At 38.0% G+C, this 15,712-nt stretch overlaps 2 protein-coding genes across 4 annotated transcripts in view; both read left to right on the top strand.

Annotated features, from left to right (window-relative positions):
• Positions 1 to 140: 140 nt before the first annotated feature.
• On the top strand, positions 141 to 7,795 carry LOC122334753 (NACHT, LRR and PYD domains-containing protein 12-like). 2 transcript variants are annotated; one of them, XM_043232689.1, is made up of 5 exons: positions 141 to 2,031; positions 2,958 to 3,131; positions 4,666 to 4,827; positions 6,380 to 6,426; positions 6,527 to 7,795. In XM_043232689.1, exons 1-5 carry the CDS (start codon positions 275 to 277, stop codon positions 7,081 to 7,083), a joined length of 2,697 nt encoding a protein of 898 aa, XP_043088624.1. In that variant the 5' UTR covers positions 141 to 274; the 3' UTR covers positions 7,084 to 7,795. The 2 variants fall into 2 exon arrangements, with proteins under 2 accessions (XP_043088624.1, XP_043088625.1); XM_043232690.1 differs by lacking the exons at positions 6,380 to 6,426; positions 6,527 to 7,795 and adding exons at positions 4,928 to 5,101; positions 5,916 to 6,081.
• Positions 7,796 to 9,786: 1,991 nt separating this feature from the next.
• cyth1a (cytohesin 1a) overlaps positions 9,787 to 15,712 on the top strand; it is a 34,654-nt gene continuing 28,728 nt past the window's right edge. The window contains exon 1 of one of the 2 annotated variants that reach the window (XM_043232924.1): positions 9,787 to 9,918. In XM_043232924.1, coding sequence (XP_043088859.1) covers positions 9,900 to 9,918 — 19 coding nt within the window. In that variant the 5' untranslated portion in view covers positions 9,787 to 9,899. Of the gene's footprint in view, positions 9,919 to 14,768; positions 15,073 to 15,712 lie in introns of those variants that run through there. The other variant, XM_043232912.1, reaches the window with a different exon arrangement.

Below are 15,712 nucleotides of genomic sequence, written 5' to 3'. Positions count from 1 at the left end.
TGTTCATTATTTGCCTCAATTATTAGAAACTGAATTGAATGGATTTAAAATGGCTGACATCCGATAAATCATTAATTAATTGGTTGAAATTGTGTTTTCAGTGATTGAATGTCACATGGCTGACCAGATCAGATGTGTGTCCTCACAGACCGGCACATTCCCCTACAATCAGGAGCACTTCAGGCATCATGATACAGGAACAGAGCTGCTGCTCAATTCGGGCCCACCAGCATATGATGGCCTGCAGAGAGTCAAAGACCAGCACAAAACCAGCATGAAGAACAAGTATGAGAGCTTATTTGAGGGAATTGAACTACAAGAGAATCAAACTCTCCTGAACAGGATTTACACACAACTGTACATCATAGAGGGAGAGAGCGAAGGAGTGAATGAAGAACATGAGGTGCTTCAGATGGAGAAAAGTTACAGAACACTCCAAGACACGCCAATCAACTGCAATGACATCTTTAATCTTTTACCTGAACCAGGAGATGAGGAGAAGAAAGACAAAATAAAGACTGTTCTTACTAAAGGCATCGCTGGAATTGGAAAAACTGTCTCTGTGCAGAAGTTCATTCTGGACTGGGCCGAGGGAAAAGCCAATCAGGATGTAGATTTCATGTTTGTTCTTACATTTCGAGAACTGAACTTGATTAAAGATCATCAGTACAGTCTTCACAGACTTCTGCTAGACTTTCATCCTGAACTTCAAGATCTGGACCCAAAGATTTACGATGAATGTAAAATTGTGTTCATCTTTGATGGTCTGGATGAAAGCAGAATCTCACCAATGTTTTCAGACAGTCAGAAAGTTTCTGATGTGACTGAGATTTCATCAGTGGGTCTGTTGATGTCAAGCCTCATGAGAGGAGATCTGCTTCCCTCTGCTCTCATCTGGATCACCACCAGACCAACAGCCGCCAATCAGATCCCCTCCAACTACGTCAACCGCGTGACAGAAATTCAGGGATTCAGTGAGCCTCAGAAGGAGGAATATTTCAGGAAGAGAATCAGTGACGAGCATCAAGCCAGCAGAATCATCTCAAACATCAGAAGAGCAAGAAGCCTCCACATCATGTGTCACATCCCCGTCTTCTGCTGGATTTCAGCCACTGTGCTTCAAAACATCCTGAAACAAGATCTCAGTGCAGAAATCCCTCAAACTCTGACTGAAATGTACATCTACTTCCTTCTCCTTCAAACAAACATGAGGAACCAGAAGTATGAAGAGAGACATCCAGAGAAACCCCTGTCCAACAGAGAAGTGATTGTGAAACTTGCTGAACTGGCTTTCAGTCAGATGATGAAGGGCAATGTGATGTTTTATGAGGAGGACCTGAGAGAGAGCGGCATAGACGTCACTGATGCCTCAGTGTATTCTGGGATCTGCACTGAGATCTTTAAAGAGGAATCTGTGATTCATCACAGGAAGGTTTACAGCTTTGTACATCTGAGCTTTCAGGAGTTTTTTGCAGCACTGTATGTGTTTTACTGCTATTTACACAAAAACAGTGAGGTTCTGAAAATGTTCCTGACAGAGAAGTCTAGAACTCTATGTGACAAAATTACACTGGATGTGTTTCTTAAGGGAGCAACGAATAAAGCCTTAAGCAGTAAAAATGGACACCTAGATCTTTTTCTCCGATTTCTTCATGGCATCTCACTGAAGTCCAATCAGAGACTCTTACAGGATGTACTGATACACACAGAGAACAACCCAGAGAGCATCCAGAAAATAATCCACAACCTCAAACGAAGACAAAAAGCTAATGTCAGTCCTGAAAGATGGATAAATCTGTCACATTGCTTGACTGAGATGAAGGATAATTCTGTTGTTAAAAAAATGCAGGCATTTTTAAATTCTGACAGAAAAAGAAAACAAATATCTCTTGCACAATGCTCAACTTTGGCAAACATGATCTTGATGTCAGAGGAGGTGCTGGATGAGCTAGACTTCAATAAGTACAACGTCAAATCAAAAGAGGGCAGAAGGAGACTGGTACCTGCTGTAAGGAACTGCAGAAAAGTTGTGTAAGTGTGAACATCATATTGCCTTACAAACCTATTTGAGGTTGTGATAGAGGTTTCATGAGTGTTTTCTTGGTTTGTGTTCGCAAGCATTAAACATTATCAATTGCGGTTATGGCTGTGCTGGCCACTGTGGGGTATGATAAAACATGGATATTAGGAAACAAGTGAAGTACAGTGTTTTGCTTACAAAAGAAATAATTTATTTACGGCCAATTGTTATATTGTGACCATAGAAAGATTTGATTTATTGCTGAATGGGAGAACTTTGAGGACTTAATTGAATTAAGCCATATGCAGATTTGTGATCTTGTCTGAGGGCTCATCGCTTAGATTCTATGTTTTTTCATTAAATATAAGTATTCTATGACATTTTATTATTTAGTTTGTCTCTCATACTATTAGATTAAATGGAAGGGCGGTGTTTATGACCTACACTGGGACCAGCCATCTGGGTGCAATTGAAACACAATGGCTTCACGTTTCAGGACTAGTGCGGCACACTTGATTCTAACAGAAACTTCAGTTCAGCCTTATATATAAAACTATGATATGGACTGAAAATTAAAAGCATACATGTTCACACATGGGAAATAAAATCAAGTCGGTAAAACTGGTTTATATAATTAGTTCTATCTGGAAAACATTATATGGAAAATATTTAGAATGACATTTATAAGACTATCCACTAAAGAGTTATGTACTGTATTAAGAAAATAAAAAGAATAGTGAAGTATCATATACATGATGTTTATAAAATATAAGTCACATTGTTTTATTGCCTGAACTTTCCTGATGAAAGAAGACCAGTCAGGGAATGGTCAAAAAGTAATTTATGTTAAACTTGCATTATCATGGACGTCTTGCAATCTTATGGAAACGCCATAATATGATTATGTCTTTTAACCAAAGTTGTCCCCCCTTTTCAGATTAACTGCCTGTAATCTCTCTGATCAACATTGTGAAATTGTGGCTTCTGCTGTACAATCATCAAACTCTCCACTAAGAGAGCTGGACCTGAGTAAAAATCACCTGCAGGATTCAGCAGTGAAGCTGCTCTCAGCTGGATTGAAGAGTCCAAACTGTCAACTCAACGTACTGAGGTAGGAGTTTCACACTGATCTGTTCAACATGTTCATTTTCAAGTACTGTTACCTGTCTAAAGTTTTTTTAATGAGGAAAATGGACTATTACACCTATATGTGTGTATATATATACACATTATAAATGTCCCACTTCACCAGTATCTCCTAAAGGAACATGAAAAGAGAAGAAAGATAGAACCTGTTGTCTGTCTGTTATTTGGAGACAAACACAGCTCAATGATAAACTCATTGATCAAAGATATATTAGTCGAAATAATTATTCAGTAAATTATACTATTAAATAATAGTTGATTGTATGCAATCTTCACAGAAGATTAAAACTACCTTCCATGCAGTGAGCACAGCTCTAAGTAAATGAAAACATCCTGTAATTTTTTTTTAATCTGAAAGTGCATAGAGTATAAAGTTATTGTTCCTCAAAAGAAAGAGACGACTCTGAATCATTAAAACGTGACTCACGGAAACAAAAAAGTATAGTAACTGTTTAAGTTTATAACTGTCAAGATTAAAATGTCTCAGCACAGTTTTGTTATAGGTTTGCATAAAAGCTGTGTAAATTCATAAGATAACCATCCAGGTTTTAAAATAGTCACAATTTTTTTTTTTATTTTTTTATTAAAATCAGTGGAATATAAAAAGATCAACAGGATAATTCGGTCTCTATCCAAACACATTCATCAGCTGTAAAAACCCTATGAGACACAACAAAAACAGCTTCACTGCTCACTATTGCATTATTATTATTATTATTATTATTATTATTATTATTATTATTATTATTATCATTGATTAATCAAATAATTGGATTGAAAAAGAGCTATTTCCTTTTTTTAAATTGGCAAAAACGCATTCTTTGCAATCTCCTTCAAATAAACATGTAAACTGTACTTTAATAGTACTTAAAAAAAATGTTTAAAAAAGGCCTCCTATTTCTTTCATAGCAGCTTGAATTCTTGCTGGCATTGTTTACGTACTATACTGACTATAATTGGGTATCTGAAAAAAAAACACTAGGCTATAAAAGGGCTTTTTTATAAATGACAGCAATAATTGTATCACTAGAAACAGCCAACTACTGTTTTTTAGTTAGTTTAGAGCAGTAGTGGCACAAAGCTTACATAAGTTAATAAAACCTTACATAAATTAGTTTTTATACTTTTGTTAGACACTGTATAGTGAATCTAAAAAAACAATAAAAACAATATATAAATGTTTAAACCTTATTATTACAATTAAACTTTTAAAATAAACTAATAGTAAATATACAACAAGGATGAATAAAAAAAAATTCAAAATTCATTCATCTTGTCTATAAAGATAAGTTATTCAGTGCTGAATGAGAATCGCTGTTAAATATAAATATAGTAAATGCTACTCCTCATCATCTCTATCTTTGCAAGAGGTTTTGACTACCTTATGATGTGCTTTTGAAAACGCAGCATGCCCCAACCGTCTTCACATGGCACAGATTTAGCCTACAAGTCACCAGTTGAAAAGTATTGACTCTTCGTAACACTTTCTGCTGTTGTAGGTTATCTGGCTGTATGGTGACAGCAGAAGGTTGTGCTGCTCTGTCTTCAGCTCTGAGCTCAAACCCCTCACACCTGAGAGAGCTGGACCTGAGCTACAATCATCCAGGAGATTCAGGAGTGAAGCTGCTCTCTCAAATGCTCACACATCTGGACAGACTCAAGTAAGTTGAGCAGAATGTTTCAAATAATCCCGTCTGATGTTTATCTGTTCGTAATTGCTGCACCTTCCTACTGTGAGATTAACCAAAGTCCCTTTTTCAGATTGGCCGGCTGTAATCTCGCTGAGCAGCACTGTGAAATCATAGCTTCAGCTCTACAGTCATCAGACTCTTCCCTGAGAGAGCTGGACCTGAGTCACAACGATCTTCAGGATACAGGAGTAAAGCTGCTCTGTGCTGGACTGAAGAGTTCACACTGTCAGCTCAACATACTGAGGTAGTTCATGGGGTTTCAACTCAACATGTAGAGCATTCAGTGCCCTCCACAAATATTGGCGCCCTTGGTAAATATTAGGCAGCTTTGGAAATAAATCATTCAAGTTTTCATTGAAGTAATAATGTCTAGTTCATGCAATAAATGGACAGTGAGAAATAAAAAATGCATAGCATTTTAACGTAAATGTTCATTATTCCTTTTGAGTTGATTCAGTTCAGCTCAATAACAGCTTTGAGGTTGCAAAAAACACGAGGAAATAATAACCCCAACAAGAATGGATGAGTTTAGCAGTATTTAACCAAAAATTGGTTATAATAAACTAAGAGTATTTAAAATATCTGATACAATATCAACATCTAATATAGAACTCTTCTTTGCCTGAACAAAAATGCAAAAGCAAAATAAATATCCATTCTTCATTTTTTTATAAATGAAAAGTCAGAGCAATTTTCAGGCATTTGAGCAGATGTTCAGTGATGAACACAAAGAAATGACTCCATGAAGAAGCAAACTACATGTTTGGCTGTAGATTCAATGGCGTTTCAAACACTTATTGAGTAAATTGTGTTTAAATATGTATGCCTATTGCTGGCCTAAGAGCAGAAAAAGATACATTTTAGGGTCTGGTTATAGTCAGTGTCCAATAATTGATGATGATGGTGAGTTTTGCTCAGAAAATCTCATGTTTTAGACAGCTTCATGATCGGCCACATAACAATGACTCTCTACAGATTTGCCACATGGCTCGCCAGTTAAAGCCACATTGAAATTGTAGATCTGTTCTTTATTTTAAGTGAATGTACTGTCATTGTAGGTTATCTGGCTGTATGGTGACAGCAGAAGGTTGTGCTGCTCTGTCTTCAGCTCTGAGCTCAAACCCCTCACACCTGAGAGAGCTGGACCTGAGCTACAATCATCCAGGAGATTCAGGAGTGAAGCTGCTCTCTCAAACGCTCACACATCTGGACAGACTCAAGTAAGTTGAGCAGAAACCTGACTTCCTTTAAAATAATGTCTGGGTAGCTGACGTACCAATGTGTCCTACGCTGTGACAAAAAAAATAATAATAAAAAAGAATTTTTTTAAAGACAAACATTCAACAAACGTCAAAGAGAAAGCAATCCTATTCCATTTTTTTGCTAACTACCCATATATTAAATTAGATGTCTGTATGTGCCGTCACCATCTTGGTGTCTACATCAAATTACATTCACAAATGTTGTTTTAAATAGATTTAAAATAATAGACTGTGTGTGTGTGTGTGTGTGTGTGTTTCAGTGTGGATCATGGAGGAGAGTTTAGGATCACAGCAGGACCTCACAAATGTAAGTTCACAAATAGACACATGCACGCACTTGGATAAGTTTTCTTGTTTAGTTCAATAGTAAATGTGTGTGTTGTAATGTGTGTGTGTGTTGTGTTTAGATGCCTGTGATCTCACACTGGACCCAAACACAGCAAACACTCGACTCGTTTTGTCTGAAGACAACAGGAAGGTGATGAGAGTAAAAGGGAGTCAGCCGTATCCTGATCATCCAGACAGATTTGAACACGTGTCTCAGGTTCTGTGTTCAGAGACTCTGACTGGACGCTGTTTCTGGGAGACCGAGTGGAGCGGATCTGGAGATGTTCAGATATCAGTGTGTTATAAAGACATCAAGAGGAAGGGATTGAGAACTGACAGTGTGTTTGGACTGAATGAGAACTCCTGGAGTCTGATCTGCTCTGGTCACAAATTCACTGTCTGTCACAATAATAACTCCACTGAGGTATCATCTGAAGGCTCCTGTAAGAGAGCAGCAGTGTTTCTGGACGAGTCGAGCAGCGCTCTGTCCTTCTACAGCGTCTCTGACACACACACACTCACACACTTACACACATTCACACACACATTCACTAAACCATTACACGCTGGGTTTTGCTTATATAATACAAACTCTACAGTGTCTCTGTGTCACAGTAAACATTACAAACATTATTAAACACACTTATTTTATTCACAAGAAATCGAAATCCAAATACCTTGGGAAGTCACTTCACAGTGGTAACTGGCGCTCCTTTTGAAAACAGGTGATGGAGATTTGCTTTGATCATAAAAAATGGAGCATCCTCTGAGAACAAAGAGGGATACTGAATGGTCAGCTGATTGGAGAAGTGCTAGTTTTCCCTGCTGGTTCAAGCTGAACCAGTGCTGGGCAGTTTGGGTTTTCTGAGATGAAGTGAGACACTTACATTGTTGATCGATAGTCGTTGATGTGTGCTTTCGCTGTTAAGAACCGCTAAAGCAGAGGTGTGTGGGTCTGTTATTATGCTCTGTTTATTTTAGCATGTTGAGATGACCTATTCTGAAGGCAGTGTAAATCCATTGAGTGTTCATCAGACACCTTCATCTTGGCCTTCAGATCTTCAACTGCGTCATTAAATAACAGGAAGGTTGCCAGTGATGTACTGTTAATTTACAGCTCTCTTCTGTTAATTTATAGCTCCTTATTTTTACAGCATATTACTGTTACTCTACTGTTACTGTTACTCTCATTACTTACTGATAAGTAATGTAGCAATTATTTTAAACGACTAAACACAACTTTTAATTCAAATCGTTAAAGTTCATCAGCTATAACACACAAATACTGAAACACTGTAAAAGATTGATGCATCAACTGCACTGTATTTAAATAAAGCAGCAGAACATCAGTGTTTGTGTCTCATCATTGCCTGAAGCACAGACTCTCTTCTTCAACACAGTGATGACCCATTTTACATCTTTAACCCTTTAAGCCCCACAATAAAATCCTCATGGACATTATAATGTGTGCACACTACCGAGTGTTAAAGTAATACTCAACCAGCAGAGGTCCAGGGGACAAAGAGTAAGAATCCTGTCATATTTTTGTTCCGGCCATGAACTCAACAGCTGATTTCGCCAGAGGAGGAATCAAGTCATTCCTTTCAAGGCAAGTTAATGAGATAATTAAGTGACTAATTAAATGATTGCGCATTAGTAAAGAACACCTACTGAATTACAGAGGATGTTGATGTTATAGTGGTTAAATATTCATATCGCTACCATCATGGAGATCAATGTTTGCTGTAGTTGGGCTCCGGACTCTTGACTTCTGTGTTGTTACATGTGCTGTTGTAAAGCAGAGAGGTCAGTGCAGGACACTGAGCAGATGTTAACTGCTTTTATATGATGAGATAAACGTCACGAGCTGGCTTGGCTGCATCCAAAACAACATTTCTCTGTTTCAATTATATATTTAGGTTTTGCATAATCAACCCCGTAAAACAATATAGCAATTGTTTAGTTTAGGAGTTCTTCAAACTTTAGTGAAAGACACAAGAACTGTGGCTGAAGCCATTTGTTCTTATGCTTGTCTTTTTTTAGTGAATTTGATTGTTAACAGCAGGTGTTCATCACTAATGCTCAATAACTCGTGGAACTTTAACTCTTTGAGGACTTGGGATTTGACTTGAGACTTGTTTGTGGCAAAGGTGAACTGACAGAGTGTGTCTGCTTCCCGAACAGTGTTAGGGAGATTTTTCCAGAGTTTGGGTGCTAAATAGGAAAAGGATCTGCCTCCTGCAGTCGATTTTGATATTCTAGGTATTAAGGTACTCTCTGTGGCAAGCTTTCTATAGAGCCCCTTCTTGCATTATTGCCGTGTACATTAAAGTCCTCCTTCAACAAGATACATGTATGAATAAGTCAAAAAAAAAAAAAAAAACAGAAACATCCGTGAAAACAGTTATGAAAGTGATTTAATATTAAGTTGGGGGAGACCTCGATCAATTTGTTGTGATAAAACCTCTTATTTCTAACACAGAGTTAGAAGAATAGCTTTTAGAGAAACATACAGTTTTAAAAGGTTTTATGTTATTCACATCTCTGAAAAGCTTATGTAGGTCAATTACAATCATTTAAAACCGGATAAATACATGAAAGACGTCAAGTGGCTTTTTATTGACTTAACTTGACTTCATCTCTTTCAAGTGTTTATCCTATTTTAAATTGTTATTATTAAAATAATGATAAATTAAGAATAAAGAATGAATAGTTGAAAGAAAAAAAGTCATATTTGGATAAGATTAGACAATTAAAAGTCAACAAAACCTTCTTTTGTATGTAATTACTATACAAGATAAGGTGATAAACGTAACTGACAATCATACAGTACAGTTCTTGCAAAACGGAATTGAACTGAAGCTGTAAAATTACTTTATTCTAAAATGTAATATACCTGCATTAGTGGCTTATATATAAAAGAGATCACAAAAGAGTTTGCGTTGAAGATATATGCGAGAACTAGGAATGAATTACTGACCTCATAGAAGGGGATGTTTTGAATGTAATAAGACTTTTAGAAGACCCCCCCTTAGACTTTTTCTGTCTGATCTTTTTTCTCTCCTCCTAGACGTGGTTTTCTTTATATCTCCCCCTAGTGTTCTGTAGTGTGTATGATCTATCCATCCTTCTACATGTCATTGGTGTCTTGGGCTGAAAGAGTTTGCTCTACACTTTTGATGCTTGACAAGAAGAAGTGTTTTTCTGTGTCCAAAGTTATTCCTTATATATTCATAATTTCCTTTATATATATATATGTACATATCTTTTATATATATATATATATATATATATATATATATATATATATATGTGTGACATCATCACATGTGTCGAGGAGGAGTCTTGAGCTGCAGCAGACAGAGAGATGCTGCATGGGCTGGGCAGAAGAGAGCAGGTGGATCCCTCGATGTTACTGTCGACAGCCGCTCAGAGACACACCGTTCACTGGAGATGGACGAGGAGAGCTACGGTAGGACACGCGCTTCTGTCTAATACGAGTTAAAGCGAGGCTGCGCGTGCGGGGCCGGGGCGTACGTCACCGGAGGAAACGCTGCTGCTTTCTGGACTCGTTTCGATGGACATTTCACATACATTGTTTTATTTGCATGGGAGACACGTTGGATAGGCTATCTCTGAGGATCCGTATGTTTTAAGTTATGGGCATGTCTCAAACAGGTCCTTTAGGCTTACCGCCTAAATGATTGAAAAACGTCAACCTCACGTACTTTATGTTAGATTACTAAACATAATAGATGTGTAGAGCGAGATGGCTTTTAATATTGTTATAAATATTTGTTATATATATATATATATATATATATATATATATATATATATATATATATATATATATAAATAAAAAAATTAAATTAAATTTTTATGTGTAGTTCAAAAAGTAAATAAATTATTAATGTAAAATCCTAGTACCACCAATTAGATTTATATAATAAATTATATTAATACATTCAATATAAGCACACTACTTTGTAACTTTTTTCAGCTTTTAACTGAAGAAAAAAATAATATTGTTATATTTAGTATATACTATAAAACAATAGTTACATTAGACTTTAAAAACCGGCTATTAGTTTACAATAGTAGGATGTTATTGGAATTTTAGTTTGAATCGGATCGACTATTTATGTTTATGGCCATATATTTAACAAACCACTGCTAAGAGAAAATAGGCGTTTGATTAATAGGAATTTTGGCTCAAAACTTTTACTACAAAAATTCTGTCTAGCCCAGTCTCTAAAAAAAGCGTAAACATTAAACTCACAGTACGATCATACAATTTACCTAATAAAAACCAAAAAAAAATCAACGATTAAAACATAAATGCACTAAACGTTGGAGTGTGTTGATCATGACGAGCTGGTCCAACTTCAAAAAGCTCTTCTTTAGGATAGTGTGTGCTGTTTTATGATGTTCATCTGATGGAAAGACTCTCAATTATTCATTGTTCGGTTTGCTGAGAGCAGAATGCATCCCAAAATAGAAAAGTGGTGGCAAGTGCCTTGTTACAGGATGCCATCTGACGTAGCCGCTTAGAAGAAATCACATGCTTGATTGCAGAGAATCTTTTTAGTCGGATAAAACTTCAGAAGATTCACTGGAAAAAATCCAGTAGACTTACAAACACAAAAACAACTACATATAAAGATCCTGACACACACTAGCATTGTGGCATTGACTTTAAGATGGGAAAGTTCACTTTTTTTCTTCAGGAAATTTATGATCCTTTAAATTACAAAAGTTTTGTTCGGCACCTTCAATGACCTAAACACGCTAGACCTAAATGTACTTCATATGTTGCTGAGTTTTGAAATGGAGGTGTTTTGTGACGTTCATCCGTTTACAAAAGTTGTTCACAAGTCATATTTGTGTGTCATTTCATAAATACTTTATACACCAAACATGTTAGCTGAGAATGAATTCGACGATATCTTATGACCAATTGGTGCGTATTTTACGAGGTTCTTTCAAATTTCGCACAGATTCTCTAGACCCTGGTCATTCGTACAAATTCATACAAATTGTGCAGAAACGATTTCGCACGAATGAGGTCGTACGAGTTCTTCGGGCTGGATTAACTATTTTAAGCTTACCGCTGAAATGTGAGAAAGTCAGACGCGAACCGATGAGGAATCGATGCTTATGACAGCCTCAGACCCCAGCGTTTGTCACTCGATACTAGAGGACACGACCTCACATCATCTCTCAGTTTTGACACAGACTCGGGCTTTAAGAGCGGGAAACCCAGCCTGCTGGAAGATGTTCGAGCTTCAGATGCATGTAAGATCGAGTCGAGAGTTTCCGAGCTTGTTTCTGTAGGCATCTGAACCGCTTGTGGGCCGAAAGCGTGAAGCTCTGGCCACACGAGAGCACTGTTCCTCCCACGCATAAACTCACAAGCGCAAGCGCGAACACATTTAACAGCGTTTATTAAATGTTTGTCAAAATCCAAACAGCTCCACGGACTGAAGAACGTATATGCATGTATAAAAATGAACATTTTATCATTGTGCGTCGCTCTAAGCACTTGTTTGGCGCTAAGATCAATCATTAGACGCCCTGCACCCCGGAAATACATGCTCAGTGCTTGTTTGACGAACATACGAAGGTGAATAAAACCACTTAGAATTCTAGTTTGATTACGGCAGAAGGTGTGATTGTGCGTGAGGAGGACAGGAGGCTGCGTAGGAGGTGCTTTAGCACTGCAGAGCTTCTGTAGCTGCTGCTTTCCTATCGGTTCATGTGCCACACATTCAGAAAGCCTTTGAAAATGCAACACGGTTCCAGAAGGCTGGACAGGATCCACAGGATACCGGGTTGTAGCTTAAATCAATGTAATGAAGTAGAAAACCAAGATAGTTTGACATAATTTAACATGGGTTAATCATACAATATATTGGCTTTTCCGTCACTATTAGATTCTAGCTAATAAAATGCCATCGTGAGATGAAAGACTACAAGAATGGGATTTGGGGGGAAAATCATTAAAGGGGCCCCCGGAAAGAGGAAGTAAGAGGATATAGATATTCATTCTGTAAATAATGTGAACGTATGAATTGAAAAACACACATTTTCACCCAATATTTCCATTGCAGCCTATCCTTGATCATCTCATGAAAAGGGGCTTGGATCATGTCTTCACTAAAACATTGAAGTCCTGATACACAAGTTTAGCACCAACGTTCTTCAACACACTGTGAATGTTCTAGCGATCTAAGCTGTTTTTGAGAAAAGAAAGAAAAGCAAATGCGAAATGGAAACTATTATTGATGTCATCGCACTTGGTGAACTTCAGGGGGCGACAACGTAGCATGATTTAAGTCCCCGTTTTGCGTTTCATCTGCATTTTAGAACGCTAAAAGGAAAGATGGAAATGATCCCTGCATAGATATTAATGTTATTACTACTACTGTCATGATAAGATAGGAGCTAAATGTGCACTGCTTGTGTGTGTTTTGCAAATACTCAAATATTAGATTGCATATAATTTTATACGTCTTAAAGACGTATACTTTCATAGATGCCAACATATATTGTACAGATGTAATTCCTGGCTACAGTATGACTTTTACTTTTTCAGTAAAAGTAAAAATTGTCTATGGTTGGTGACTTTACTGGGAAGTTCAGTGGGGATTTAGCGACACAAATAATTCAAAGAAAAACACAGACAAACTTCTGTCATTTATTCCATTCATGAGATATACCAAAATGGGGAAAACCAAATAACAGTGCAGTTTCGCAAAAAGACGAAACTGCCTACAGTGCATATCACTAAAATGCATGCGAAAGCAGCTAAATACCATTATCATAGTGACATAAAAATATTAGTGATAATGGTGGACGCTCATGAGTTTGTGAGAACCTTGTTTGACCTGCTGCTTCAAGGCTTTCAGAAGCTACTGTTTATACGAGTGTTCTTTCTCCTGATTGGTTGCATGTCTTCGGAGCTGCAGAATAAACGGCGGCTTAAAGGGAAGTGACAGTCAGACGTGAGGAGAGATGCTGAGCTGGCAGAAAGAGCTGTGCTGTCCTGTGACGTGTTTGATGTGCAGCTGCAGCATTTTCAGTGCCTGACTTTGCAGCTTGGGGATGAGACATTTGTCCCCAAGCGTCTCCCTTCTGCTCAGTGTTGCCAAGTCCGCAGTTTCCGTGCGGAGTCGGGCTACTTTAATGTTTTTTTTTTGTTTACTTGTTTCGTTTACCCCGCTCTGAAAAGCGACGGGGATAGTTTTTGGACTAGCTTTAAGTAGCAGCTGGGCACGTGTGCTGTAAAAACCTGGCAACCCTGCTCTCTGTACTCGTGACTTTTACTCTTTTGCTGACTGTGACTGACAGAAAGGCCGTTGTCACACTGAAAGGTAATTGGTTGAGGCACGTAATCTATTAGATATGTGACCACTAGTTGATTTGCATCTAACGACATGCGCAGTTGTTCACTGAAGAGATCGACTGGATCCATTTGTCACACGTGGCATTTCTCTTGTTCTCTTAAGTGTTCACCGTTCTCTAACAGTTCACCGATTAGTACCATGGTATTTTTGCCACATGTTGCCAAGCAACAGCATAGCTGATAGCATTAAGAGGTTTAACCAGGCATTCAGCTTTGAACATTTTTTGGAGGAGTAAACTGGGGCTGTGTTCACGTATTTGTTCTGTTCGCGTAATACAAGATCTCAATGTCTCAAACATGATACAGTTGGAAATGCGCACAATGCTAGACATCTAACAGAAAGAAACTGAACGTGCACAAAGTTGCAACACATGTTAGTAAACATTAAATGCATATTTAAAAAAAAGTAAAATTACACAGGAGCAACAAAGGCCTGAAAAAGCAAGACATTTTTAAATAATTAAGCTGGGGGAACATCTAGCATGATTAGCTATTAAACCAGTTAGCTGATGGTGTCATCGTGTCAGACTGAGTTTGACTGCACCATCTAGTGGTTCATGACATAACTTTGGATTTTGCTAAATAAAATGTTCATTTTTGCTATTAATTATGATTATCCTGTAGCCCACATGACCTAGCAATTTCAATCTGCAATAATGAGTCGTTCGTTAATGAACTATACAACTGGAATGTACATCAGAATCTACACGAGCTCAAAAATCTTGCTTTAGAAAGACGCACACGGTTTTATCTTTTCTTTTGTGCGTTCAGACTTCGGAAGATCTTAGAGTCAGCGGGTGTGTGAGAAAGAGGCAGATTAGGAGCGGAGAACTGGAGCGAGGCATTATTAGCAGCGAGAGGGGAACAGGAGCGTCGCGAGTTGAAAAAGAGGAAACGGACACGCGAACTAAACGGTGAAGTGCTCAAAGTCTGAAAGAGAAGTTAAAAGAGCTAGGCAAAAGACAAATATGACGACCTAAAGCGGAAGGGGACGAGACCCGTGGACTGCAGTGCAGACGCTGTGAGACGCTGAGACATGACGGGCAGGCGGGTTCGGGTGTGCAAAGCTTGACCCGCATGTCGAAATCGGAGAAGGCAGAAAAACAGCAAACACAGAGCAGAAAAACATTCATCCTGAGATCATGGGGAGTGTTAGTGAATTGTGCGTGTCCAGTTTTCAAGCTTTCTTGTGTCCGACGTTACCAAGGAGTCTTTCAGGTAACAGCTGTCTAATCTTACAGGCATCGTAATCTTAAGCAGTATGTTTTCTGTTGATTCTCTGGTTAACAGAGCCATCGCTATCGTAATTATCACTGCTAAGCATTGTGCTGTTACTTCATGCGACTAGATTTTAACAAGAAAAATGGCTGGCGGTTGACAAAATGCCAGCTGTCAAAATTCCAGAATATCATATACACTAGTAGGTGGGCTCTTTTTATCTGGACCAATGAGCAGCATTGTTAAGGCATTTGGTTGTTCGGTCACTTCGAGAAGATACAAGTTTACAGCCTTCACGTGGAGTGCAGTAGTATTTCTATGCATTTGAATGAACGCGTCAAAGCATAGGGAAGGAGTTTGGAGTTTGTTTTTGCCTGATGAATCTTTACGGTCAGCTTACGGGATCTTTAGTCTCACAGACAGGAGCTGAAAGTAGAGAGCAGTTAATGGCATTAAGGACTGTAGGCAGATGTAATCCCTCAGATCCAGAGCTCAAGAGAGTTTATGAGAGTGTTCACCAAAAGCCTCGAAATCGCAAACGTAGTGTTTCTTTAGGTGTTAGTGTCTTTGTTTCTGTCTCTCCATTTGCAGTAATAGTTCACCCAAAGATGTTTTAGAGAATAACTGGAGACTTGGAAGT

Source organism: Puntigrus tetrazona, chromosome 3, assembly GCF_018831695.1.
Source record: "Puntigrus tetrazona isolate hp1 chromosome 3, ASM1883169v1, whole genome shotgun sequence".
NCBI classification, from domain to species: Eukaryota; Metazoa; Chordata; class Actinopteri; order Cypriniformes; family Cyprinidae; genus Puntigrus; species Puntigrus tetrazona.
Note: the sequence above shows the minus strand (reverse complement) of the source record. Positions and strands in the feature narration are given on the sequence as shown.